The following is a 22,791-nucleotide window of genomic DNA, read 5'->3' as shown; positions in this document are numbered from 1 at the left end:
TAAACGGTTTATTAGAAAATGAAGACGGTTTTTGACCCGGACTCCAAATGAACTCTAATTACTGTCAAAACGACCGTAATAGCGCGTAGATGACGACCAAGGGGTAGACACAAGTATTTGAGCTATCACTTGACGATAAACTTACGAATTGTCATAAATCATTCCGTGTACCAAACACGCGGCCCAATCATCACCGGGTGGCTTGCGGGAGGTGAAGAAATGAGGTATCTACACATCCTAAATTTTCTTATTTTGATTAATTAGGGTTGTGTTATGGTTATTATTTTGATTAATTATGGTTAGTTTAGGATGCTTAGAATAATTTAGGATGCTTAGTTTAATTAAGTGTAGGATTATTCGAATAATTTAGTTTAATTAAAATCTAATTTAGGATGTTTAATATTATTAGGGTAGTTTAGTTTAGTTAAAAGCCAAATTAGGATGTTTAAATCAATTTTAGGATGATTTGTTTAATTAAGTTTAGGATTGTTAAAATAATTTAGTTTAATTAAAATCCAATTTAGGATATTTAATATTATTAGGGTAGTTTGGTTTAGTTAAAAGCCAATTTAGGATGTTTAAATCAATTTTAGGATGATTTGTTTAATTAAGTTTAGGATTGTTAAAATATTTTAGTTAAATTAAAATCCAATTTTGGATATTTAATATTATTAGGGTAGTTTAGTTTAGTTAAAAGCCAATTTAGGGTGTTTAAATCATTTTGAGGATGATTTGTTTAATTAAGTTTAGGATTTTTAAAATAATTTAGTTTAATTAAAATCAAATTTAGAGTGTTTAGGATTATTAGGGTAGTTTAATTGAGCCAAAAGCCAATTTAGGATGTTTTAACCATTTTAAGTATATTTACTCTACTTTTGCTTAGTTTTATATGTTTATTAGAAAGCATTAAGTTTGTTTTGATAAGTTGTGTATATTTACTTATGAATTAAACTGTGTCATATTTTTTTTTTTACAAATATTAATTCATCATATGGTTGTGTTGTTGTGAAATCATAATGTTTTGTATCTTTGATTATTAATATATTTTTGACCTAGTACCCGTTCAGGGATTACACATTAGGTGTAATTCTTGAATAGTCCCCGTTTTGGGACTGTCTTTGAATCTTTTATGCCATTTAGGTGGTAAATACTCATTTTTTTCTTGATTGTTCTGAGATAAAATTTGGTTGACATTTACTTTAATGTTCTCTGAATACATATGTGGAGTGAGAATTCATTATAAATAACGTATTTGGAGAACTGTAAGGAAGTGCTGCCGAATTTTTGTCTCAATAAAATCAAAAAAAAAGGGTATTTACATATGATATGAAAGATTCAAAGATGGGTTTAGGTTGGAGAGATAAGGACCCCAATACATAATGTATTTTCTTTGCAGGTGGCTGTTGTTGTTGTTGTTGTTGTTGTCGTTGTTGTTGTTGTTGTTGTTGTTGTTGTGGTGGTGGTGGTGGTGGTGGCGGTGGTGGTGGGTGGCGGTGTTGTTGTTGTCGTCCTAAGAATATGGATATGAATGTTGTTACCATTTTTTTAATAATTGTTATTTACCAATATATATGTAGATTTGCAATGAAGATATTAGAACGAAACTGGATGTATGAAAGGTTGGATTCCAATAAAAGGTTACAGAAGGAATTCGTAATAGGGGTTGATAAATTCATTGATTTTGTTAAGTAACAAGACGAACTCATTAGAAGTAAAGAAATTAGGTGTCCATGTACTAAGTGCAAAAATAAAAAAATATTTAGTTGAACAAGAAGTACGAAAACACCTTGGTCTGAAGGGTTTTTGTGACAAATATTATGATTGGGTGTGTCACAGAGAGAAATTCCCCGTTGAGGAAGAGGAAATGGCAATGCCCTCTGACAACCCTTATAGGGATATGGTAGAGGACGCATTGCGCGATAACATTGATCAAATTAGGGAATAAGCCCATAATGCCGAGGTGGTTGATAAATCTCCAAATCCAAATGTATTAGCCTTTTTTCAAATGTTAAAACGTGTCGAGCAACCTCTCTACGAGGGATATCGACTTTCATTGCTGCAGTCAACTGCAAGGCTTGTCACTCTGAAATGTGAATTCAACTTAGCCCATAGATGTGTAGATGGTTTCACGTCACTCATGGGAGACCTTCTTCCTCAAAATCATATTTTGGTGCGTAACTTCTATGAAACCAAAAATGTTCTCAAAGCTCTTCAACTTCATCGTGAAAAGATAGATGCATGTTTAATGGATGTATGCTTTTTTGGATGGACGACGCTCTTCTTGATAAGTGTAGAAAATGTGGTAGAGCTAGGTACAAAAGTGCAAAGGATGCAAATGGCAATAGGTTCCCCGAAAATTTCTTAAATTATTTCCCCAGTAGGGCCACGTTTGCAACGAATTTATGCCACAAAACACCTCGCGGAACAAATGCGTTGGCATTATGAAAAACCCCATGTTAGTGGGACAATGTCTCATCAAAGTGACAGTGAGGCTTGAAAACATTTTGATCACCTTCATCCTTCTTTTGCATTTGAGCCTCGAAATGTTAGACTTAGACTTTGCACCGATGGTTTCTCAGCTTTTGGTCCATTCGGGAAGTTGTACTCATGCTGGCCGGTGATGCTTACTCCGTACAATTTACCACCTTGGCTATGCATGAAAAGACAATTTATGTTCTTAACATAGTTATTCTCGGACTAAAGAGTCCCAAACAAAACCTTGACGTCTATTTACAGCCTCTAATTCACGAGTTGAAGCAATTCTAGGACACGGGATTGTTTACATATGACGTGTCTAGGAAACAAAACTTCAACTTAAGAGCCGCCCTTCTATGGACGATCAACGACTTTCCTGCTCCTTTCGCCTCATTCACTCCCGTGCATTGATTAGTAGCTATTAGTTGGTTTATGGACTTATTTAGTTTTGTTTGTTGAACACGTATTTAGTTTAAGTTTGTTGAACACGTATTTAGTTTAAATTTGTTGTGTACTAATAAACTTATGTAAACCTTTTATTTTAAGGTTATGCGAAAACGTTGTTTGGAAATCTCATTTTGAACGAGTTGTGAATTTGTCAAATGCTCGAATTTTTTTTTGTTTGCAGGAAACCGTATGTAGTTACTTTCTAAGCAATTTGGGGAGCTGAGAACGCTGTAAAACCCCCTGGAACTTTTTTTTTTGCGACGGAATTTCCGTCGCAGATGTTGACTATTGCTTTGACTTTTGGGGCGACGTGGACTGTATGAAGTATGAACAGTAATTTACGATTGAAATTCCGTCGCAGATGTTGACTATTGCTTTGACTTTAGGGGCCACGTGAACTGTATGAACAGTGATTTGCGACGGAAATTCCGTCGCAGATGTTGACTATTGCTTTGACTTTATGGGCCACGTGGACTGTATGAACAGTGATATACGACGAACATGACAAAATTTTGTGACTGAGTACTGCGACGCCTCTGTCCGTCGCAAGATTCGTTTGCTACGGATTTTCCGTCGCAAACTTTTTTTTTTGCTACGGTCCAAAACCGTCGCAAGTCCGTCGCAAATACTATATTTGCGACGGTATATCGGTATTTGCGACTGATGTTTACGTCGGTGGAACCTTTTTTTTTTGTAGTGTCACTTAAACATTAAGCTCGGGAAATTCCAATAAAACTCAAAAACACTGCATATAAGCTTACTTAAAATTGAGTTATAATTGAAAAAAAAAAAAATAATTTATAAACTATAATAAGCTTAGAAAAATACACATATGTTCAAACCAAATAAAGTATGAGGTTATAAGTTCATAAAAAATACACATATGCTCAAAAATAAATAATTTTTAAGATATATAGTACATCCGGTGTATGTTTCTTTTTCTCGTTTGGCTGGGATTATTGTCAATTGTGTATGTCGTTAGTCGTGTATCATTCACATACCGAAGCCAATGAGGTTATGTTAATCGGATTATTTGACGTGATGTTGTTGATTGTAGTGAGTACCGACCATGAGCACACGGGATATGTGGCGCGCGGTCTGGTGGTTTGGGTGGTGTGGTGGCTAGTCAGATCCGGTGGTTGGTTGGTGTGACTAATTGAATGATTCATTGGATTGAAATAAGATTGGAGATGAGGGTATAGAAATGACAAGGGCATAATGAATACATATTATATTACTAGTATAGATCTCGCGCAATGCATGCACGGTTTATATAGAGTTTTTATTTTTTAGCGTATTGTTTATACATTTAAAATTTGCACCTCAATATTTAATATTTCACTACATTGTATTTTGATATGAAATGAAAAAATAGAAATAGAAAACTAATCAAAGAGAATTACGTATGAAATTTGTATTTTTATGAAAATATTTATTTTTTTTACCATAAAACTACGGATTTAATTTCATTTATAATTTTTCTTCAATTATTTTAATGATCAAACCCCTAACCTCATAGTTAATTAGAATGAAGTAAGCAATCACTACACTAAACTCATTTGCTTAGGTATCTATAATCTATATAAGTAGCTCATAAAGAGTTCTACATCATTTTGTCATCACATAGTTAGTAGGCTTTATACTTAGATATACCCAAGAAGTCAATGTAAATTTACCAATTTTTTCTTGCATCCCCGATCTACTAAAATAATAGGTGAACTCACAAATTTTCCCTTTAAAAAGCAACTTTTTAAATAAAGAAATTATTGATAATTTAATTGTATTGACTAAATAAGAAAATTAATAATTATAATGTATTTCATTATATAATTCTTTTCATTAAAATTAATCTTTTCATCAAATTACATAATTTTCATTAAACACTAAACTATAATATTTTAATTAAAGTATAAATAATATAAGACAATAAACTATTAAATCTTTTATTGATATTATTGTTTGAGAATGACTTGACCCATATTATTCATAATATGTATAAACAAAACTATAAATGGTTTTGATTACTTTCATAACAAAAAAAATTGAGAGAATTTATTAATTAGAATCATTAGCTTTGTGGTATACAAAATACTTTATAAAAAAGATACATTTCAGCACATTACTAAATTCTCTTAGATTAATTTTCAGTTTTAATTTCTTTTTTACTCGAAACGAAGTACAATAACGAAAAAAATGAACAATTAATGAGATATCACTATTATTTTATAGTTCAATTTTACTCAGGTTTCTTGAATAGTTTTAAAGTTCAAATTTTTTTTTTCCACATATAAAAAAATAATGACGTAAAATATGAAAAATTGAAGTGTTAATTTAGCATTTATTAAGTAATACAAAAATAAAAATTCTATAGATACCGTGTATTTATTGCGCGGGATCTTAAAATTCTACTAAAGAATCTTAATATATGTCATTATTCAAAACAGTCTAATTAATCACAACTTTGAGATATAGCAAATCTAAATATATGTATATTTACTTATTGATAAATAAATGAATATATACCTATTTTTATATACTAACTGAATAATTCTAATCAATTTTTTTCCTCAGTTCAACCGAATTAATTAACATTGTGTATGTAATTACAGTGTAATAAATTCAGAGATATACCTATATAATTCCCCTCTTTTTTTACTTTTCTTCTTTTAGGGAATTTTATGGATTAGCTCCAACAGCATTGCTTGAGCCAATACCAACTTGCAACCAAGGAGAAGAGCTACCATTTGTATTCATATTCTCCTTAAGTTCTCCTAACTTAGGCAATTTCACCTTACTATCCGCCTCATCGTCTTGATTAATAGGCATATTCGACTCATAATACCCGCTATTGTTATTAGTAACAACCTTCTTTTGTCCATTATCGTCTCTCGTTATAGCACCATTGATCTCTTGTTGGTGGTGCAAATGGTTCTTCATGTCGACATTGACACCGCCCCATGATTGTAAGAAAATGTCTGTAGATACTTCAAAACTTAAGGCGGTCCTAGTAGGCTCTCTTTGTGTACGTAATGTGTTATGACCATTTGTAATAGGGAGGTTAAGATCAAGGGCAGTTTGATCAATTTGAGTGAACATAGGACCTCTTTGAAGATGTTGGCTTTGAAGTTGATGATCAATTTGCTCTTGTAGCTCTTGAAATCGCGCTAGGGTTGATGGATCCGGGGCATTTGATGTGATCCAATGACATCTTTTGTGCCCACCCAATGCTTGACCCGATGAAAATATCCGATGACAAATGGAGCATTCATGGACTTTAGCCTTTTTCTTGGACGCGGCTAAGGAAGAATTGTTGCTAGGACCAGCTCCTCCTCCGTACTCTAATTGTAATGTTGTCGATGTTGATTTCGACGGCCTCATGAATTCTTGATCACTTGCTAACAAATTATCTTTATATTCTCCTAAATAACTATCTTGATCTACATTTTGTCTATTATTAATATTATCATTGTTATTGTTATTATTAATATTATGATTATGATCTAACCTTGCTGCAAAACAACCCTTCACTTTCTTGTGACTAGCCCTATGTCCACCCAATGCTTGATGTGAATTAAAAACCTTCTTGCAAGCTTTACATTCAAACAATCCTTTATTATTAGGGTTACTTCCACTAGCGCCGCTTTTAGCCCTATAATCTAAAGGTGGCGCGGGTGACACAAATGGGACCATGAAATTAACAGGATGATGAATGTTTCTTCGCTCTTCCTCCTTACTAGCGGATGCAGAAGATTCCTCGGGTTGATCCACCCCTAGGCTTAGGGTTGAGTCTACCGCGGCATTTGATAACATCATCAAACAATTAGCAAGGTCTTCATCTTCACTAGAAGGACAATTATTTGTTGTAAAACTACCAACTTTAGTCCTACATGATCTTTTTCTCTTAGACCATCCTGAGGCTCTCTTTCCACTATCATCTTCTTCATCGGATTCGTGTGAAGATACAAGGGATTCGGCATCATCAAAGCTACATTTACCATGCTCTAGAAAGGATTTCCAGGACAAAAACTCCTTACCACAATTTTCACATACCCTACAACTTCTTAACCTATTAGGGTTTGTTCTTAAGGCATAACTTCTCTTGTTTCCTCCACCACCACTTTTGTCCTCCCAATCACTAGCCGGATCATCATCGTCGAGGATTCCACTCTCATCTCCTATTCCATGGGCTCTCATGTGCCCTCCTAATGCCCTTCCACACAAGAACCCTTTTTTACATATTTTACAAAAATGTTTGAAGTTTGTTTGTTGATCTGAAATCAAAGCCATTTAGAAGATCAACATGTTTTGATCTTTAATAAAAAAAAAATTGTTTTAATGACATTAAAATTCAAAAAAAAACCTATACTAACTAAAATAGAGATTTGTACGATTAATTATCGTAAATTAAATCAATTGTGCATTGTGTATATATGTAATATATTTCTATATAGAAAACGACGATGAATGTTCGAAAAACAAGTATATAGATTTAAACATGGTAAAGAAAGAGAGCTATGGCTAAGGGAAAAATTAAGAAGAAAGGAAATGTTTTTGTAGTTGAAATAGTTGTTTGTTTGTATGGTGAATAGTTTACAAGAGTCCTAGTTTTTAGTTGAAGTGTTGATTGGTTTTGAATGAAAGAGAGTGTGAAGTTAAAGAGTTTTATGACAAGTGGAGGGAGGATCACAAAGAGACCCTAAGCTTAAGAGAAGACTTGTTCCCTTCTACAATTCATGTCTATACATGATTTAGTTTTCATGTTATTACTCTTGTCAAAGTTGGTATTCAGATGGTATCGAGTTTCAGTCTATTAAAGTATATAATACTCGAGGGTATGCAAAGTAAGAATCTTAAATTTCAATTTAGGAATTTTAGTTTAGGATCTTGTTTGACTGATTTAAGAGTAATTTTCGTTTGTCCATTCAATACAAATGTGTAAGGATGGAGAAAACTAATTAATCCATGTTTCTCCTTTTCTATCGGTTTGTCCTTTAGTTTTGCACTCTCTTACAATCTTTTTACATAGTGTCATGTTATCATATTGTACTACATTATGGGGGAATATTCTCTACTATTCCTTTATAGTTTATTATTAACCAATTTATATTCGTCTAATTATATCCTAAATTCCTAATGCATCTAGCTCGAAAATCGACTTGATGAATAATATAGATTTCTCATTTAGATAAAATTTGGAGTAATGCTCCGCTTGTCATAAAAAGATGGACAAATAAAATTGGATAATTGCACGTATCCTTAATAAAAAATAATTAAAGAATAAAAATAGCTATATATAAAGAGTAAATGGTTTGAACAACTTACAATTTTATACATTTGCCAATGTCTTAACAAATATTCCAAAGTATAAGGAATAACATGACATTGTGTATTTGAATTATAAAATATCACATTTCATCGTTTTTCAAGTTAAGTTTTAGTAATACATAACTGAATATTACGGAGTACATGGTTTAACATTTAAGATGGGTTAAAATATAGCCCTGTTGGTAAGTAATCTATAAACAACCCTATAAGCTCTTAAAAAGGCCGATGATTTGCCCTGGCCATTGCCTCTACTTTGCTTTCAATCGACCCCCTGTTTGAAACTTTATATTTGTAATTTTTTTTTTTCCTTCTCTTTCTAAGTACCCTTTAACGAACGAAATTAATTAAGTACTCCCTCCGATCCACACCAAAGGTAACATTGACTTTTTGGCACTATTTATGGTCGTAGGGAATCTTCGATATTATTCTTAATCTATAAGACAAAATATATTCATGTGAGATCTTGTTTGATTCATCGTCATGAATGCTATAAGAATATCAATTTTTTATAATTTTTAATAATGTATAACTAAAGATATTTACGTTGCAAAACGTGCCTCGACAAGTGTGAAAAAGTCAATGTTACCTTTGGTGTGGATCGGAGGGAGTACATAATAATAAAATTTGAAACAGAAATTTGAGTCATATATATAGATATACGGGGAAGTGGTGATTGACCCCCATAACTTTGAGAAATTGTGAAATTAATCCCCATAACTTTCAATTAGAGTGATTTGGCCCCATAACTTACATAATAAGTGAAATTAAACCCCTTTATCAAAATCTCACGAGAAATTCAATTTATCATATCAAAAAGTGAAAATGGTTAATGTTTTTATGAAAAATACAAAATAAAAGTTTACAAAAATAAATAAATAAAACGTAATTAGATAAAAAAAATATTAAAATACATTACAAAAATCAAACAATTTACGTATTATTTTTATATAAAGTACAGATTTTTCAACTTTTTCTTACAATTTTTGTAAAAAAATTTCAATTGCTAAATATTTTGTTAGGTAGTTGTGTTAAAATCAGAAGTCAAAATAAAATATTTCCATGACAAAAAAAATATAATAAAAGGGCAAAAAAATATTCAAATTTTTCTATTTTTCAACATTTCAAAAAAAATCACATAAAATTGTTAATTATTTTTTTTTAACAAAAATCATACCGAATTACATACGTATGTAAAAAAAAGTTGAAAAAATATTTTGCAATTGAAATTGTTTTATAAAAATTGTAAAAAAAAGTTGAAAAATATATTCTTTATGTAAAAAAATTGTTTGATTTTTGTAAAGTAGTTTTAATTTTTTCTATCTAATATATGCTATTTTTTTTATTTATTTTTTGTAAATCTTTTTTTTTTGTATTTTTCATAAAAACATAACCATTTTCACTTTTTTTTTATATGATAAATTGAATTTCTCGTGAGATTTTAATAAAGGGGTTTAATTTCACTTATTATGTAAGTTATGGGGCCAAATTACTCTAATTGAAAGTTATAGGAGTTAATTTCACAATTGCACAAGTTATGGGGGTCAATCACCACTTCCCCGATATAACCTATATGATCAGTCCGTCTAAAGCTGATGACGGAAATAATAAAATTTGAAACAGAAATTTGAGTCATATATTTCATATTTGTGATATATGATAATTATTACATGTGGTTGTACACGAGAATTTGTGAATTACTCCACAAAGTAAATTATGATTAGTGAAAATTAACCCGAGATCGATATGTCTGGCCGGGTTTCCATCCGACCGGAATAACCCGATCCAACACTAAGGTACGTCCAGTCTCCTTTTCGGTGAGTCTAAGAGAGAGGGGTGCTTGAAGAACATAGCCTGGATTAATTGCCCAAGTTGCACCATGAGATTCAAACATGTTCATCCATCCTTTTGATTGTGGTTGTACCTCTACTTTTGCAATACCCTTTCCATCTTCAAACTCTATTGTTGATGCAAAGTAGTACGGGTTTGAACCCGGGTCCACACTTACCGCCACTGTCACCCCTGGATAGTTGCACCCTACCCTGCAACATACAAATTAAATAATAAGAATAATAAAAGTAATTGTGTAACATAGTAACTTACATATAAATGCATTCATTCTCGTAAAATAACAAATTCAGTCTTACAGTAAGTATCTGACATTATCTCACGATTACTTAAATACCCTTTGTAAAAGAGAATTCGATAATTTATTAAATGTAAGATCGTTTTATAGAAGACGTATCAAAAAGTGAAAGGGCAACGGTAGTTACTTAATTTCTAAATTGCACTTGAAGAACTCCGGCATTTCGCAACTGATCGTCCATGCCGCGTTTAGCCATGGCTCCAAAAGCAGTGCCACTAAGATCAAAATGGAATGCTTCAGAGGTGCACCCTGGACATTCATCTGTAACTGTTACTGTCACTGCATTTCCTGAACATGCTGAATTTCCTGTGCATTTTACCTATATAGTTGAATGACACACACAAAAGAAAATAAGTAGAAAGTCTTGTATACAATACAATACAATTCATAAGCGATTATTTGTTTTAGTGTTAGATATTCTTTTATAAGTGTCATGTATGACAGTGTCATATAATAAATTCGCCTTCTAAAACGAAAAACTTACTTGATAGCAAACTCCACATCCTTGACCTGATTGATAAATTGAGGGTCCTCCGGCAGATATCATTGCGGAAAATGGAGGATGCCCGACTGCATCCCTATAACCGCAAGCCCCGCCTATACACAATGGCAAACATGAAATAAAGGTTTTGTATAAAATCATTATATAAAATTTATGTAACTAGTCCAACTATAAATAAAAATTAAAATAAAAAGATTATGCGCCATCTATCTCAGTTATAGTGACGGAACCAGGATATAAAATAAATAAAAGTTTAGTCAAATTTTTAATACGTAAACCCTCGCTCCACCACTACTTAGCTAGTCTTCTTATAGTTCTTACCATCGCTTCCGGCACCACGAGGAGGTCCGTACCATGTAGCGCCAGCCAAACCCCAATTGGCGTCGATAACTTGGTCATACATTGTCACATTCATAAGTTTAGGGTTGAAACCTTGACAACATTCTAAAACAACTAAGGAAGCTAATAACATATAAAAAGTTGTTGAGAAAGAGTAATTAAGAGCCATTTCAAGTTGTATAATGTAAATATGTAATTAAGATTAGTGAAGAGAATTGTTAACAACAACACCAATTTATATAGTTTCTAGGATTCAATAAGATTTTTCGGGATGTATTTTGTTGATATAATGTCATAAATAAGCATATTGATAATTAAGCATATACATCACCTTTTTCCTAAGAAAATGAGGAGGATTGTGTGTAAATATTGTTTCCAAATATTTGTGTTCACATTTTTATTGGAAATAATAATCATATATAGTCAAAAACATTGAATATATCATGCCATATTTTTTTTCATGGAAAGTGTTTATTTAATGAAAAAAATTCATGGAAATCTAACTTTGTATTTTTTGAGAAAATATCTTAATTTTGGATGTATAATTTTAGGAGAATATGAAAAGATATTTTGGCTAGACTTAGAAGTTGATTTATTTAAGAATTAAAAGAATACTCCCTCCACTTTTTTATATATGACGTTTTGCATTTACGAGGTAAGTCTTTGACTTTAATATTTACAAAAATATATTTGTTTAAAAAATATAAAAATTGTACCATTAAACTCCTTACGAAAAACTCTTTCATATGAGTATACATATCATAATATTTAGTCTTATATTTTAAGAGATATTGAAGAGAGAAGGGAGTGTCTCGAAATGTGAGAAAGTCATATATAAAAAAATAGAGGGAGTATAATATAAGATAATATAATCCTACTGAAATTCACAAGTAATCTATTAAATTTTAATAAATTTACTTCCAAATTGTTGATTAGTTTGCTAAAATTCTTAAAAAGTCAAAATGTTGAACGTTAATGAATATATGATATATAATAATATTGATTGGTCGCAGAGGTACCTTTTCCTTGTAGGGTATAATGAAAATGAGGGTATGATATAGAATAATATATATTGATCCTAGAATAATATATCTAACATAATGTGAAATTGTTAGAGTATAAAACGAATCAAGGAACTTCAACCATCAGCTTAAGCTTTTGGTTGAGATGGTTTCTTGACAATTCTCCCTTATGCAATCTCTCCTATATAATCTTAACAGAAATGCTCTAGAATATTTTAGAATATCATAATTTATTCAGTATGATATAATAATATATATCATACCTAAATATATTATGTCAAACATCTCGACATATCCCTAACAATGGGAAAAAAACCATCAAATAAATCATCGAGATTCTATATATACGTGGTAACCTGCAAACTTTGCATACAGTCTACCAATCGAAGCAGAAATTCTGGCTTACTCACATAAGTCATAACTCATAGTACAAATTGTTAGAGCTGGACAACATAGTGGGCCAGCCCAGCACAGCCCGGCCCAGCCCGGCATCACGGGCCAATATTCAACAGCCCGGCCCAGCCCGGTCAGCCCTACGGGCTGTGCTAGTGTTGGGTTTTTACAGCCCAGCCCGTTTTTTTTTTTAAAAAAAAAAAATTAACCAGCCCGGCCCGGCCCGCCCCTACAGTGTCGTGCCCGGGCCTGACCAAAACTAGCCCAGCCCGGCCCGGCACAGCCCGATTCTATGTTAGTGTCGTGCCAGTGCCGCTCTACCCCAGCCCAGCCCACCCTTGGCCCGCACCAGCCCGGCACAACCCAGCCCAATGTCCACCTCTACAAATTGTTGTGTAAAAGTCACTTTATACAAGAATTTGAATAAACATTAAATATTTCATAACCGGAATTTTTTTTCACTTAAAATAATATGGTTATATTTTTCCAACTGTAACTTTGTTTTACACAATATTAATAGAAAATCGCCTCACTCGAGATTCATTGACTCGTGGATGTTAAACACTTTTCTTTGGCTGACTTGATTCCAGAGCAGATCTTTTGTTCCATTTTATCTCTCATCTTGTGTCACATCCCCTCTCCTAATGACACATTAGCACTTTGATATATAATATTACCATTTTTATTATTTCAAGTATGATGTGTCAATATATTAAAGTAATGGGATACAAGATGTGATATAAAAGTGGGAGAGGTGATTCAGTACAGTAATACACTTATTAATCCAAGATTTCATTATAGGCCAAGACGTTTTATACAAGTACTCATCGTCTTGACGTAAAGATTTACTCTAAACAACTTGATCCATTTAATTGTAACTTGCATCGTTGTCATCTGAATATAAACGTCTTCCATACATGATTTTACATACAAAATAGTTTTACATAAGAATTTCCGTTTTGATTTTTATAAGCCAAGCCTTTAATTTGTAATGCTCCGATAATGTCGATACTTGATCTTATGTACTCCGTATAACATTTGTAAGCTACTTGCCTTCCTTTAATAATAGAGTGATATTTTCATTAATCAAAATGCAAACATTGATAAAACTCATAAAAGCACATGCACTACCCATTACATAACTTTCGGTTTTGAATATACCATAAGTCCATAACCATATGTTTCTTGATTAATTTCATAATTCACTAGACGACCACAATTAGACACGATATAGCACTAATTACCTTGATAAAATTATCGTAATTATTACGAATTAAAATTAACATGAGACCTATAAGTTTGGCCAGCTTGCCACCCATAAGGAATGACGTCATTTAAGACCAAAGTATTTCCGGACCCCTTTTCGGTGAGCCTAAGAGAAAAGGGGGCCGGAAGTACATACCCCGCATTTAAGGCCCAAGTTGCGCCCCAAGATTCGAACATGTTTATCCATCCACTTGATTGGGCTCGGAGCTCCACTTTTGCAATGCCCGTTCCATCTTCATACTCTATTGTTGCTGCAAAGTAGTACGGGTTTGAACCCGGGTCCACACTTACCGCCACCGTCACTCCTGGATAGTTACACTTTACCCTGTTCCATGCATGTATTATGAGGTTATCATATTCAGTCTAGACGACCTTACACAAGAAATTTATAAAAACGGATAATTTAATAACTACTCCCTCTGTCCCGGTCATTTGTTGTCCTTTTCCATTTTGGGGTGTCTCAATCATTTGTTGTCCTTTCTATTTTAGGATTGCATTTGATGAACAATTTGATCATTCATACTCAATTTCATCCACATGTCATTTAGTAATTGGTCATTTCCTCTTTCCTTGGTCTTTGTGCCAAAACGAAAGGACAACAAATGATCGGGACGGAGGGAGTATCTTTTAAACAAATGGGTTATGGGATTTGTATTAATAGATCCGTTTTACCCAACTTAGGCTTACGATCTAACAAAAGAATAACTAACTTAGAATTTTTGATTTAGACAAATAACGTACCGTAGTAAGAAATAACGTAGCGCGTGTTAGGTTTTAACAATTTTGTCAATCTCTATATCGTAGCATTTGTAGTGTTATATTTCGGTTTAGGTATCGGTAGCAGTATTACTCGACACAACTTAATATAATCTCGCTAAATACAACTAATATTGCATAAAAAATACGGTAAAATGTTGACGTAGTAACTAAAAATCTTGATAATTCGGTGTTAGACTGATATCACAGACGATAGTAAACACCGTGTTTAGCAATAGAAATGAAATAAAGGATGTAGTATAATATACGAGTACATTCTATATTGGACTTGAAGAACTCCGGCATTTCGCAATTGATCATCAAGGCCGGGTTTAGCTAAAGCTCCGAAAGCAGCGCCACTAAGATCAAAATGGACTGCTTCAGAGGTGCACCCTGGACACTCATCTGTTATTGTTATTGTCACTATATTTCCTGAGCATGCTCCATTTCCTGTGCATTTTACCTATTTTATTTAAGCACAAAACAAAACAATCGTATTAGAGAAGACGGTATTACAATAATAATACTCCGTACTTCGTATTAGCTAATTATTTCGGACCAAATATTAATGAATACTAGTTAGATGGACTAATAAAAATTTCATGCGAGACTGCTCCATATTTATTATTACGTGAGACGGTCTATTAAGAGATCAGTGGTTACTTAATAAATGTCAATACAGTAACAAAAACCGACTTGGTGGCAGACTCCGCATCCTTGGCCTGATTGATAAATTGAGGGTCCTCCAGCAGATATCATTCCAGAAAATGGAGCTCGTTCGACTGCATCCTTGTAACCACAAGCTCCACCTAATAAAAATTTGCGGACAACATAAGTCGTTTAGACCTCTATAGACATTTACGTAACAACATTTCTAAATCACATTTTTATGGCCGCGTTTAACAGAAAAGTAATCACACACATTTCTAAATCATACCATCAGTTCCAGCCCCATGCGGCGGTCCATACCATGTTGCGCCGGCTGGATGCCAGCCCAAATTGATATTCCGATCACTTATTGAAACATTCACAAGTTTAGGATTAAAACATTGACCACATTTTAAAAGAACAAAACTAGCTAGTAATAACATAAGAAATGTTGTTGAGGACGCGTAATTAAGAAAATAACGCGTCATTTCGAGTTAAGCAATTTGAAAAAAAACTTATTATAATCAGTAAATTAATGATCCTTGAGTATTTATAAGGTTAAGGGAGAAAATCAGTATTAGTCACCATCAAATTAGCACTAATTCAATAATTACTAGTTTGAATGCCCGTGCGTTGCAACGGGGTAATTAACTTATTTATAATGAAAAAAAAACGTTATAAGCATTTAATGTTTACATTATATGTCTAATGATTTGTTTACATATTATTAAAATATCTCTTTCAAAAAAAAAAGATTAATATATACGTGGGTTAACTCTTATTTATAATTATATAATCACCCTACCTTATATTAATCTTTCGATGTTGGACAATTCTACTATTTATAAGTAATATATTCACAAAAATTGGATTTTTTTTCTGATGTGGGACAATTCTAATATTTATACGTAATATATATTTATCAAACCTGCATTATTTTTCAATGTGGGACAAATAACATACTCAGAATTACACCATCTTTTTTGCACTTAGTTCGACATCCAACCAGATCTCGAATACCGAATATAGACAATTGCTACTCATTATATCTAATAGTTATATTTAAATTTAATAATATGATCAAGTACTCTCCATTAATATTTGTACGTTGTTTTTCTTCAAAAAAAAAATTAAAATAATTGAGATACGGAAATTTCTCGTAGTACCCCTTAGTTTTGTTAGATTTTTCATGTTACCCCTACTTTTAAAAATCTGCCCATGGTACCCTTGAGGTTCCATTTTTTTGCCCATGGTACCCTCTAATGTAAAGGTTGTTAAATGGACGTTAAGTTTGATGGCGTGGCAATAAAATAACAATTAAAAAATAATACCCCCTTTATTGTTTTATTGGTACGGATCTCTCTCTTTTAAATGCAAATTTAATTAACTATATCATTATAATATTGGAAATTTCTCATGGTAACCTTGAACTTTGATAGATTACACATGCTACCATTGACATTTGTTTTCTATTTTTTTTATCATAATTAAAATATGTGCAAATGATAAGCACCTATACTCTAATGATAGAATATTTTTAAACACAATTCTAATTATATTATTTAAACATTTTATATTTACGGATTTACCACACCTACATTATTTTTTAATATGGGACATATAAATTCTATAGGTAGAAAATATAATGATATACACTTTTAAGACCTCTCCAAGACAATACTTAAGCGACTCAAAAGATTTTGGGTTGATGCCTAAGTTCAAGGATGCTCATAGAATCACCCACCTTATGCTATATTTTGATGTGGGAAAATTCTATTTTTTATATGTAGTATATTTAGCACACCTATATTATTTTTCAATGTGGGAGATATAACATACTATGAAATACACCATCTTTAATATGTGCAAATTATATGAAATCTATATATACTCTAATGATAGCATTTCTTACCATGAATCTAATAATATTATTTTCATAATTTTTTTACCGACATTATTTTGTCAAATGAAATTTAAAAGTTTTTATATGAAAATTAGAAACAACACTTGAATATAAAATAAGAAATACATAGTATATATTATAATAACTAAAAGATTTTCCAAACATTAACTTAGGTTAAAAATCATTATTGTAGAAACAGTAATATAAACTCTTTTAAGAGTTATCTCTGGCAATACTTAAGGGAATCAAAAGATTTTGGGTTATGACTTCTATTTGTAATCATAAGATCACCATGCCTTACGGTAATCTTCCGATGTGGGACAATTTTAATATTTATACATAGTATATTCACCACACTTACGTTATTTTTCAATGTTGGACAAATAACATACTAACTACTAAGTACACCATTTTTTTTGTACCTACTTTGAGATCAACCCGATTTAATAATGATAAAATACAATACAATATACACTCTAATGATAACATTTTTTTTGTCACAATCTAATTATATAATTTTCATACGATTTTTTTTTTTCAAATGAAATATAAAGTTTTTATATCAAAATAATAAACATCACTTTAATATAATATAGAAAATGTATATATATGGGACATTTCTATTATTTATACATAAAATATTCACAACATACACCTACATTATTTTTCAATGTGAGACGTATAACATACTAAAAAGTCTATATCTTTTATATCAAAAAAATTTTGGATTAATACCTAATTTTCAAAGATGCCTCCTATTTATATTTATAGAATCACCCTACCGTATACGATTATTTCAATGTGAGATACATAATTTAATTATTTAGACGTAGTATGTTAATAATGCCTACATTATTTTTCAATGTGAAAGACATAACATACCAAGAAATACATGTCTCTTCTTAAACAACCACTATTGTATACATATTATTTTTCTTTGAAGGTAAAAACCACTTAGTCTCGATCATTAGATATGGATCTCTACATCGTACGTATAACGACTCATTAAAGCTCTATTACTGCATTCAGAAGACAACCATTAGTAAAATCTTTAGTTTTGTATTGTATCAGGATCTCTACATCGTACGTATAACGACTCATTAAAGCTCTATTACTGCATTCAGAAGACAACCATTAGTAAAATCTTTAGTTTTGTATTGTATCAGGAGACTACCATCAACCTTTAGTTATTTTTTTATTTTCTTGTTCATATTCTTAACTCTTTCCCGAGTAATTCCCAACGATTTCCACTTTATTTTTATATCATATCGTAGATAACGATAGAAAATCTTAAGAGTTCTTTAAAACAATATTTATGAGACTCAACAAATTTTGGTGGATACATAAGTTCCAAATATGCATCCTATTTATAATCATAGGATCACATCACCTTATATTAATCTTTCGAGGTGGGACAATTCTACTATTTATATGTAGTATATTCACCACATCTACTTATTTTCCAATGTGGGACAAAACATACTAAAAATTATACAATTTTACGTATTAAGAAGTACACCATCTTTAACATGTGCAAATAATATGAAATTTATACTCTAATGATAGCATTTTTTAACACAAAGCTAATTATATTATTTTCATAATTTTTTTAACGATATTTTTTTGCCAAATGAAATGTAAAAGTTTAATATAAAAATTGGAAATATCACTTGAATATAATTTAGGAAATATACATATTATAATAATTAAAAGATTTTCCACTTTATTTTTTACATCAAAAATTATACTTTCCTAAATTGATTTTTGATGATGTGGACGCTCTTAGATCGCTCGAAAAAACTCTCTTTTATATATATATATAGATTTAGGGTTTAACTTAGTAAGTTATTTCCAACATGTGTTCATAATTAAAATTGTTACGTAGTTGGGAGAATTATTAAGGAAGCAATGCTAATTAAAGGTTTAAACGACGAGTGTTACAGCTAATTACATTGAATTCACGATAATTTCTGTAAATGATCTATATACATGCACATGCACGTATATGCAATCATTCTATTTTATGGGATACAAAAACTATCAGAATTTAGGAGCGGGAGGAGATTATAATTATTCATAACGCGTAAGATCATTTGTATTATTTGTTCATGCATAACAATTATAAGAAAGTCATATATGTTGGAATATTTAATTATATTCGAGTGGCCTAAGTGTTTCGGTTTAAATATAAGTTAAGTTCATATTAAATATTACGAGACTTTAATATGAAAGACGATACCGTGACGGATCGGTCTCGATTGAATGTAATTAAAGTACGGTAATTAGTATTCCCTCCTATCTTACCATAATAAGTCGTCTTTCACGAAAAGGTACGAACGGTTTTGTTTTGTGAAAAGGTACGTAACCCATCATATATATATATATGATGGGATACAGTAAGAAAAGGATAATAATTATAAATCATCCTGACAAAAACAAAAGGAAGATACGTACATTAAAGCAGTGAAAGGGGAAAGTCGGTTTCTTCTCCATCATCAAGAAACAATAAAGAAAGGGGTTAAGGAGGAGAATCAATCATCTTATACTTCTTATTGAATTGATTGCGTCTGTAAGACATGGACCAAGGTTAGTCCTTTATTTCGTCTATTGATTGTATTAGGGTTGAATTAATTCAAATCTATATTGTATCTTGGGATTGATTTCATTATTGAAATCTTAAAGTTAATCTTACATTTGGTATCAGAGCGGTGCTTAATTGGTTCACTGGTTTGTTTGATACGCTATTAATAGTGCCAATAAAAGAGTACTCATAGGAATATCATTCTTTGTTAATTGGGTAATGACTTATGATAATCAAGATGGCATACCGTATTAAATCATTAATGGTGAGCATTCTTGTGGCATAAATGATTTGTACAACAATGGTCATAATTGTATATATGAAGTATAAGTTCATCGTATGAATTGCTCCAATTTGCATTTATTATTTGTTTACTGGACTTGTGATATCCGGGTTTTTACATCGTTAAAATTGCATTGTTTATGCATTAATGGTTAATCACTAAGATAAGTCTTTCTTTCCACTGCAAAAATCCTTTTGTGCATTAAAGTTCACGCATTAAAGTTTGATCATAAAACTCATGCTGTTTATCATCATTATGAATTGGATGAGCATTATCCATTTGGTTATTCCGTTGCGAAATTCTTGCACGTATTGGATTTTTCCACTGGTATCAAAGCATTCTTATTTCATTCTTGTACGTATTGATTTCTTCCCATTATTGGGCTTCTGGCTGGCAAGTGTATTAGGGCAGAACTTGTTATATGTCTTTTTGCCTTCTCATTATGGTTTGTTATTTCTTTGTACATGGATAAGAAATATAAGTTTAACAAATATAAGTTTATCAAGTAGTGTTTAATATACTACTGCGTAATTAGTGTTATGATATGTTAACACATTGAAAGATTATTAAAGTTGAATGTTTATTTTGTATTTCACATGTTAGTCACCAAAGTGACCTTGTTATATTACATTTAAACATTTAAAATAAAAGTTTTCAATTGATCATAATTAAGATGTTTAAATGACATTATAGTTAGATTGATCAATTATTTTTTGTCATCTATATTTTGGGAGATCACCCAAAGGTGGGTCATTAAATATAGTTGATAAATATGAAAGGATTAATTATTCATAAATTGGGTCTAATAGTATATATATCCAAAGATAGCATTCTTATTTGATTCATGTGTGTTATAATTAATTGTTAAAGTATACATTAACATCAATGATGGCTACTTATATTTAAGTGTTGCCCAAAGGTCATTTAAACACATGTATAAAAGTTTATATAATATTATTTGAACCTGTATGATAGTTTTTCAAAGCACTAATAGATAAACATGTATAAATGTTTGCAGCATCTCCAAATATGTTTGCATCTGCTGACTCTTTTGTAAAGTTTAATGGGCTTAATTATGATGAGTGAGCCTTAAAGATCCAGTATACACTGGGTATAATGGCTTTGGACATTGTCATCCTGACAGATGAGGTACCAACAAAAATTACACCTGAAAGCTCCGAAGCCGAAAAGTGTCATTATCAGGCTTGGGAGAAATCTAACAGGTTGGGTTTACACCTCATGAGGATGACAATGGCTGATAACATTAAGCTCTCCATGCCTAAAACAGAGAAAGCAAGGGAATTCATGCTTAAAGTAAAGGAGTGTTCACAGTCGTATTTAGCTAATAAGTCAATTGTTGGTAGTTTAATGAGTGAGCTAACTACTAAAAGGTTTGACTGGTCTCAACCGATTCATGATCATGTTGTAGATACCTCATTTCTGCACCTTCCGCAAACCACCCGGTGATGATTGGGCCGCATGTTTGGTACACGGAACGATTTGTGACAGTTCGTAAGATTATCGTCAAGTGATTGCTCAAATATTAATGTCTACCTCTTAATTGTCATCTACGTCCTGATACGGTCGTTTTGACAGTAATTAGAGTACATTCGGAGTCCGGGCCTAAAACCGTCTCCATTTTCTGATAACCGCTAAATCCCGAGTCAGAATGTTCTGGAATGTTCCGGATATTTCTATTCCATATTTCATAAATTTTATCTTTTAGTAAGCAATTTCCCGTAATATTCACATAAAATATTAAGGAAAACCGGATTATTTCCGTCCTACCATAACTCAAACACGGAAATCTTTCTTCTGCAGGAGGAAACCACTTGGGAACAGACGCAGCAGTTGCTGCGCCTCTTCCAAGAGACGCAGTGGCTGCTGCGCCTCTTCCCAGGCCCTTTTCTGCATATTTCTCGTATCTTTTTCATATTTTTTCGAGATTCACTTCCAAAGAGTCTCCGAAACCCTAACTCCTTCACGTGATTAGTATAAATAGGAGCCTTCGCTCCTCATATTTCTCACGCGAGTGTCCGCCCTTCTCTTCTCCCTTTGCATTCTAGACTTTGTTCTTACTTTTCGACGTCTACGTGCTTGAACTTTCGACCACGTAAGCTCGGATCCTTCTGAGTACCAGCCTCCCCGTTTGCATGACCGACCAATTTGACCAACTACACAATCAATCAACTTAATTAACTTAATCGTTTTCCTCTTACGAGGGCACTTTCTTTGCATTCGCGTCGAGCATCACTAATCGATATCTTAGTCCTTCTCGTTTCGTCAACATGTAAGTCTGAGGGTGTAAATCTCTCTTTTATTTATTGTATTTTACCTTTTGTATCATCAAATGTAAGGTTTATGTCGAAAATACCATTAAAACCGATTTCTAAAACCACGTTTAAAACCTCTTTTTTACGGATTTCCAGTAGATAACCGTCGAGAAAGGACGCAGCAACTGCTGCGCCTCTTCGAAGGAGCGCAGTATCTGCTGCGCCTCTGCGTGAGGCTGCCACAGTTCCTGCTTCCTTTCTTCTTCGTTCGTCCTCTGATATTCGTCAGAATCCTTTTGTTTGTTTCGTTTGTTTGTTAATTCTTCATGATAGCATATAGTTCACATGTATATTATAATCATCATCATTAATATGTTTTAATCATCATAAATCCGACTTAAATCCCAAATAATCAATATTTGCGGGTTTTCGTCA

General features: G+C 32.1%; 3 protein-coding genes across 3 annotated transcripts; all 3 read right to left on the bottom strand.

Moving 5' to 3' along the window:
- Positions 1–5,533: 5,533 nt before the first annotated feature.
- LOC141594238 (uncharacterized) lies at positions 5,534–7,234 on the bottom strand. Its single transcript, XM_074414378.1, has one exon. It carries the CDS (start codon positions 7,207–7,209, stop codon positions 5,599–5,601), a length of 1,611 nt encoding a protein of 536 aa, XP_074270479.1. The 5' UTR covers positions 7,210–7,234; the 3' UTR covers positions 5,534–5,598.
- A 2,730-nt stretch (positions 7,235–9,964) lies between these two features.
- LOC141594237 (expansin-B15-like) lies at positions 9,965–11,400 on the bottom strand. Its single transcript, XM_074414377.1, has 4 exons — positions 11,214–11,400; positions 10,875–10,987; positions 10,524–10,709; positions 9,965–10,288 (listed from the first exon to the last, which is right to left on the bottom strand). The coding sequence occupies exons 1-4, from the start codon at positions 11,398–11,400 to the stop codon at positions 9,965–9,967; spliced, it is 810 nt and encodes a 269-aa protein (XP_074270478.1).
- A 2,512-nt stretch (positions 11,401–13,912) lies between these two features.
- Positions 13,913–15,804, bottom strand: LOC141594909 (expansin-B15-like). The gene is made up of 4 exons (XM_074414891.1): positions 15,606–15,804; positions 15,365–15,477; positions 14,944–15,131; positions 13,913–14,237 (listed from the first exon to the last, which is right to left on the bottom strand). Exons 1-4 carry the CDS (start codon positions 15,802–15,804, stop codon positions 13,913–13,915), a joined length of 825 nt encoding a protein of 274 aa, XP_074270992.1.
- Between the last annotated feature and the right edge of the window lie 6,987 nt (positions 15,805–22,791).

The sequence above is a fragment of the Silene latifolia genome, chromosome 8 (genome assembly GCF_048544455.1).
Source record: "Silene latifolia isolate original U9 population chromosome 8, ASM4854445v1, whole genome shotgun sequence".
In the NCBI taxonomy this organism is placed as follows: domain Eukaryota; kingdom Viridiplantae; phylum Streptophyta; class Magnoliopsida; order Caryophyllales; family Caryophyllaceae; genus Silene; species Silene latifolia.
This window is presented reverse-complemented; position numbering and strand designations above follow the sequence as displayed.

Bases quoted from the DNA above. Each gene is read 5' to 3' on its own strand.
- LOC141594909 (XM_074414891.1), bottom strand. From the start codon at position 15,804: ATGACGCGTTATTTTCTTAATTACGCGTCCTCAACAACATTTCTTATG. The intron at 15,478-15,605 runs GTATGATTTAGA...AATTTTTATTAG, and splicing joins GCATGGGGCTGGAACTGATG to GTGGAGCTTGTGGTTACAAG. The intron at 15,132-15,364 runs GTCGGTTTTTGT...TAAATAAAATAG, and splicing joins GATGCGGAGTCTGCCACCAA to GTAAAATGCACAGGAAATGG.
- LOC141594237 (XM_074414377.1), bottom strand. From the start codon at position 11,400: ATGGCTCTTAATTACTCTTTCTCAACAACTTTTTATATGTTATTAGCT. The intron at 10,710-10,874 runs GTAAGTTTTTCG...TCAACTATATAG, and splicing joins GATGTGGAGTTTGCTATCAA to GTAAAATGCACAGGAAATTC. The intron at 10,289-10,523 runs AATTAAGTAACT...TTTGTATGTTGC, and splicing joins TTCTTCAAGTGCAATTTAGA to AGGGTAGGGTGCAACTATCC.
- LOC141594238 (XM_074414378.1), bottom strand. From the start codon at position 7,209: ATGGCTTTGATTTCAGATCAACAAACAAACTTCAAACATTTTTGTAAA.